This window comes from Camelina sativa, chromosome 14, assembly GCF_000633955.1.
Source record: "Camelina sativa cultivar DH55 chromosome 14, Cs, whole genome shotgun sequence".
NCBI lineage: Eukaryota > Viridiplantae > Streptophyta > Magnoliopsida > Brassicales > Brassicaceae > Camelina > Camelina sativa.
The window spans coordinates 23,297,034-23,303,033 of NC_025698.1; the positions used below are offsets into that span (position 1 = coordinate 23,297,034).

General features: G+C 37.8%; 1 protein-coding gene across 2 annotated transcripts; it reads left to right on the forward strand.

Moving 5' to 3' along the window:
* On the forward strand, positions 2,404 to 6,000 carry LOC104777665 (3beta-hydroxysteroid-dehydrogenase/decarboxylase). 2 transcript variants are annotated; one of them, XM_010463229.2, is made up of 10 exons: positions 2,404 to 2,551; positions 2,701 to 2,967; positions 3,040 to 3,129; positions 3,217 to 3,350; positions 3,469 to 3,639; positions 3,977 to 4,102; positions 4,619 to 4,698; positions 4,902 to 5,100; positions 5,207 to 5,273; positions 5,502 to 6,000. In XM_010463229.2, exons 2-10 carry the CDS (start codon positions 2,724 to 2,726, stop codon positions 5,708 to 5,710), a joined length of 1,320 nt encoding a protein of 439 aa, XP_010461531.1. In that variant the 5' UTR covers positions 2,404 to 2,551; positions 2,701 to 2,723; the 3' UTR covers positions 5,711 to 6,000. The 2 variants fall into 2 exon arrangements, with proteins under 2 accessions (XP_010461531.1, XP_010461532.1); XM_010463230.2 differs by having other exon boundaries at positions 5,673 to 6,000.

A 6,000-nucleotide genomic window follows, 5' to 3' on the forward strand; every position in this document is an offset into this window, starting at 1 on the left:
CAGCTTCATCGTATCATTGTTGACATGCCCCAATCGTGCGTGCCAAGTCGAGGATTGGTTTGTTGAGGCAAGCTGTAGACACTCAATGCTATCTACTTCCAACATAACTTTGTATAGACGATTTTTAAATCTTGTTGTAGTGACGAGTAGCTTCCCAGACTTGTCATAAAGCATTAATTTGTCTTCTACCATTCGTATCTCGCACCCTGCCTCAGTAGCTTGGCCTAGACTCACAATATTACTCTTCAAATCGGGTATATAGTAGACATTGTACAACACTTTCTTCTCACCATTCTCAAATACAAATCATATGGAACCTTTTCCCTTGATATCAACACGAGAGTCATCTCCAAATCTAACTTTGCCCGTCACTTCCTCACACAGATCATAAAAGAAACTCTTAACACCACCCATATGGTTGCTACACCATTATCTAGATACCATATGTTCGTGTTGTCGACATTGGTCTCAAAAACGCTTGGTTTTACTTTGTCTTCTTGAAGAAACACTACTTCATTCATCATCAACTCATCAACTATGTGAGTCTCCTCATCCTTTTTCTCCACTACTTCTTGCAGTTTGAGTAGTATATTAGGGCAGTCCGATGCATAATGTCCTTGTTTGTCACATCTGAAACAAGTGATATGCGACATGTCTTGTTCCTTATCTCTGTCCTTTTGTTGAAAACTAAACCTGCCGCGTCCTCCTCTGCCCCTGGAAGAACGACCTCCTCGTCCCCTTCCTCTGTAGCCTCCAAAAGGATTTGAGTTAACAAACATAAGCTTGCCTTGATCATCATCCTGTTCTGACTCTTCTTCACCAATTCTTTCTTCGTAAGCCTTAAGTCGACGTACAATGTTTTCGAAACTGGTTTTATTCAAGTTAAGTACCTGCTCGAGGGAAGCTACAATATGAATAAACTTCCTTCGAGGGAGACTTGACAAGAACTTCTTGACAATCATTGGTTCGGCCAACTCGTTTCCCAAAGCAGCTGATTTTGTTGAAATTGCAGACAGCCTTTCAACAAATTCATCAATCCTTTTTTGTCTCCTTCATCTTTAAGCGGTCGAACTCAACCATTAAGGTTTGCAGTATTGCTTCCTTAACCATGTCCGCTCCAATATGCCTCGATCTGATAGCTTCCCATATCTCCTTTGCAATCTCTAGAGTTCCAACTTGGAGAGTTAGAGCTTCAGGAATAGAATGTATGATAAGAGCGATTGCCAAATCGTTCTTTGTCTCATCAAAGCTTCCTTTTTCTATTACATCCCATGATTTGTGAACCCTAAGCAGGATTCTCATCTTCATAGACCATACAGTGTAGTTGCTTGAATTCAACATCGGCACTTGATAGAAGAAGAACCTCCGTCTGCCGATGGTGACGATTCTGGAACCTGAGATGAACTTTGCTTGTCCTCTTGACTTAACATCAAGCTTTTATCTTCTCCTCCTCCTTCCATCAAAGCTTTTACGTCTTCTCCTGCCATTGAAGAAGCTCTGATACCACGTGTAGAAACCAAGTAAAGAACACAAGTGCTTTACTAAGAATATCTCTCTTATTAATCTTAAAGAAAATACTCAAAACCTTAAGCTCAAAAACACATAAGTTGTGCCACAAACTAGCACCTCCTTATATAGAGAACACAAAACCAAAACCCAATGGATAACTCCCAAATATATATTTTAGATGCTCCTAAATATAATTGACCTTATCCTTATGTATATTTAGATTTCTCCTAAATATACATGGCATTATCTCCTAATTACTTCAAGTTTACAACAACAAAGGAGGGGTATCTTAGCCAGCGCCGATACCCGCTGAGAAGCCGTACATTCAAAAGCACATGACACACATATTCAACTCCCACTCCACAAACTTGACATATAGGATTCAACCGACCATGAGAATATTGACATTTTGAAACAGCTGGTGCACCATAAAGCGCTCTCCACATGAATAATTTGATATTTGGGACAATTTAAGCAAGTTTATAGGCTGTAAGCTGGCTTGAGTATTCAGATAACCAAAGTCCTGATACGAGCCTGAACCTTTGTCTGAACCTTTGCCGCTAATCTGGTAACTGGAGCCTTGATTGAAACTATAAGGAAAGATTAAAGCTAAACTTTCCCTTTTAACCCAAATCTCTTTCTAGAGAATTAAGTTAATTGTTGGAGGCTAATTTTTATTGATCATAACGAATCCTTTTATAGACCTTTCTTACAAGCTCCTAAACCGTCATTATGAAAATGAAAAACTCCAAAAACCATAGCTCTAATGTAAATCGGAAGTTACTCTAATCCTTAAATCAAAACACAAAAACCAAAACAATGAAACCAAACAAAACCAAATCAAATAATAAATTATGCAATTATTCATGTATTTTAAAAAAAAAGAAAAAAAGAAAAAAAGAACCTCGGTTTCATCAGCAATCTACCAATTTTTTTTTTCTCGGAACGTTCTCTCCTCTCAGTCTACCGTCCAGCACCGCCGTTCTCGCCGTTGACTTCCACCTGTAACTCGACGCCGTCGACTTCCGCCTCTTCGTAAAATGTAACTCCTCCGATTTTGAGCTTGGCTCTGAGTTCCCATCTAACTATTGTTATCTGTTTTCGATTTGTATATTATATTTTCGGTTTTTAGCTGATCAATTTTTGAATACATTATAAGCAATTTTCTTCTACTCTTTTGGATTTGAATAGTTTCGGCGGAGAAGAAGACAACAATGGTGATGGAAGTTACGGAGACTGAGCGATGGTGCGTCGTTACCGGTGGAAGAGGATTCGCCGCTAGGCATCTTGTGGAAATGCTCATACGTTACGAGATGTTCCACGTCCGCATCGCCGATTTAGCTCCAGCTATACATCTGGAGCCTCACGAGGAGACTGGACTTCTCGGCGAAGCAATTAGATCCGGTCGAGTTCAGTACGTCTCTGCTGATCTCCGGAACAAATCTCAAGTTGTCAAAGGTTAATTTTGCTTTGAATTCGATTCAGTTTAGTGATTCATCGAATTTGGTATCTGATGATGAAGTTGGATAGGTTTTGAGGGAGCAGAGGTGGTGTTTCATATGGCAGCTCCAGATTCATCTATTAACAATCACCAGCTTCATTACTCAGTTAATGTTCAAGGTTTGAAGATACTTCAAATCTGTAAATCTTTCTCTATTTAAAACTGAAAAGTTTTGTTAGTGTTAATACCAACTTCTTTGTGGGTAGGGACTACAAATGTTATTGATGCTTGTATTGAGGTTGGAGTAAAGAGGCTGATCTACACAAGCTCTCCTAGTGTCGTGTTTGACGGAGTCCATGGTACTTTGAATGCCGATGAATCAATGCCGTACCCACCCAAGGTCTTTGTTTCTATCTTGTTTAGAACTTGACATTTTTTACAGGATTATGCATAATTTGCTTGTGTTGCTCTTTTTTGAGATTCGGTTTACCGAGTAAGAAACTCTATTTTGTTTTCAGCATAATGACTCATATTCAGCTACCAAAGCTGAAGGGGAAGCTTTGATCTTGAAAGCAAATGGAAGAAATGGACTACTCACTTGTTGCATACGTCCTAGCAGCATATTTGGTCCTGGTGATAAATTAATGGTTCCATCGCTTGTTACTGCTGCCAGGGCTGGGAAATCCAAGGTTGGATATATTTTCTTTGTTTATCTCTTGGCCTTCTAAATGCTATATTTGTGATCTATTGTGCTCTTGTCTCTCCTTTTTAAGTGATGGTTTCATCAGTCTTGCTACTTCCATCACAGTGTGTGTAAAATATGACCATGCTACATATTGAAACATCTGATAGTTTGCAGATATGCGTTTATCTATTTAGCAAAATGGCATGCTTCTTAATAAAAATAAGGATCTTATTAAAATGAATAATTAGCTAAAGATGCATTGTCTCATGTCTTTTGCTTTGTCTAGGACATTCAATAATTTAGTTTACGTTTCTGATTCGTTTTGGATTCTTTATGTCTAGTTCATTATAGGTGATGGGAGTAACTTCTATGATTTCACTTATGTTGAAAATGTTGTGCACGCCCATGTCTGTGCTGAGCGAGCACTAGCGTCAGGAGGAGAAGTATGTGCAAAAGCTGCAGGCCAGGTATTTGGTTTCAATTGATACCATGTTGTAGTTGTCTATAATATCATAGTGGTACTGTACTATGTTTTGCTGCTGTTCTTATTTTATTGTATATATATTACCTCTCTAAGTTTTATTCTTGTCTGTTATAACGTTAGCTGTAGTAAATGAAAGCATTGGGGCAACTGAATGAATAAAAAAAGGCACAACCTTATGTCTGCTCCTTAGGGAATTAAGAGACTCAGAAAGTTGGATCACATTTCATGAAAACATATACTGTATACGAGTTTGGCTGCAGTCTGGTTGTATTTGGAAATTTAAATTGTCCTCGTTGCTTTTCTTGGACTTAATTTGGGTTACAAGGTGACATACTACATATAGGTTGTGAATGTGTGCTAAGTTCGTAACTAAACTGCCCATTATCTAGAATTATGGCACTTTTCTTATAGAAGTTAATCTCCTCGTAGGCTAGTTGAGGAATGTTTATGATGCATGGAAATCATCGCTGTAGTAATGCTACATGAAATGACTGTGCAGGCATACTTCATTACCAACATGGAGCCAATTAAATTTTGGGAGTTTATGTCACAGCTTCTTGAAGGACTTGGCTATGAGAGGTATATTTCTTTAACAAGGGTTACAAGAAGGTTCTTCCACTTTTTGAGGGTTTCTATCTGTAGTCGTAATTAGATATCTCGTTTCCTTCCTTATCTTTTTTCCTACCCAACGCAAGTAAAATAAAAAATCTCCGAGTACACTTGATTTGTTTTTGTTCATGATGAACTAACTTGAAATTGGTAAATTGCTGTATGTTTTTCAGGCCAAGTATAAAGATCCCTGCATTTATAATGATGCCAATAGCACATCTTGTGGAACTGGTATATAAATTACTGGGGCCATATGGGATGAAAGTACCAGTGCTAACACCTTCTAGAGTAAGGCTACTCTCTTGCAACAGAACTTTTGATTCTTCAAAAGCAAAGGATCGTTTAGGCTATGCTCCTGTTGTCCCACTTCAGGTTTATACAATCTTTTCCTTCATTTGAGACAGAGATCGATATATCTTCTGCTTCGCTATTGCTTACCCTTGCACTTTCATTGTTCATTTTTTTTTTGTAATGTCAGGAAGGTATAAAGAGGACAATAGATTCGTTCTCACACTTGGCAGCTCAAAATCAACCCAAAACAGAAGGTACATATGTCTCTGGATTTTTTTTGGGAATTTCTTTGTAATTAATTAACTAACTAAAACCTGAACCCTGAACTGACACTGAAACCGTACCTAAAAGATTAGATAGGTACTAAGATTCACGAAAATCTTGATACTAAAAATTAAACTACCCTACTCATAATAGAAATTCACTAGTAATTTTGGCTCACATACTGAGAAAGTCTTATTGGTGGCATATGAACGTTGCAGTTACTGATACAATTCAATGGAAAAAGCAGACTCTCATTGCCATAGTCATTCTGATTACTCTCTATCATAACTTTGTTGCAACCGGGGGATCTTCTTCTGTCATAATTATTGTTCTTTCCAAGGTTTTGTTGGTATCATCAATGTTTTTGTTCATCCATGGCATGTTACCAGAGAAAATGAAATTGCTCGGGAGCAAGAAGAAAGACTAAAGAAGATTCAAAAATTTGAGCTTTGTGTAAGGTAACGGCTTTATGTTTCCTCTCTACATTGATAGACATGACTCTCCTGTGTAGATGGATGTTGCTTGGTCTGAGTTGAACTCTGTAACAATCAAGTTCGATTACTCTGATACCAAAATTTAAGAATCGGTTTGGATCAATACTTGTGTGTTTGTCAGCTGAATTTAATCAACGTAATACTTTTGTATAGTTTTACACGACAACAAAGATTACGATTATAAAACCTGGTCATCGTCAAGCTAATGGATATTTTTCCAGTT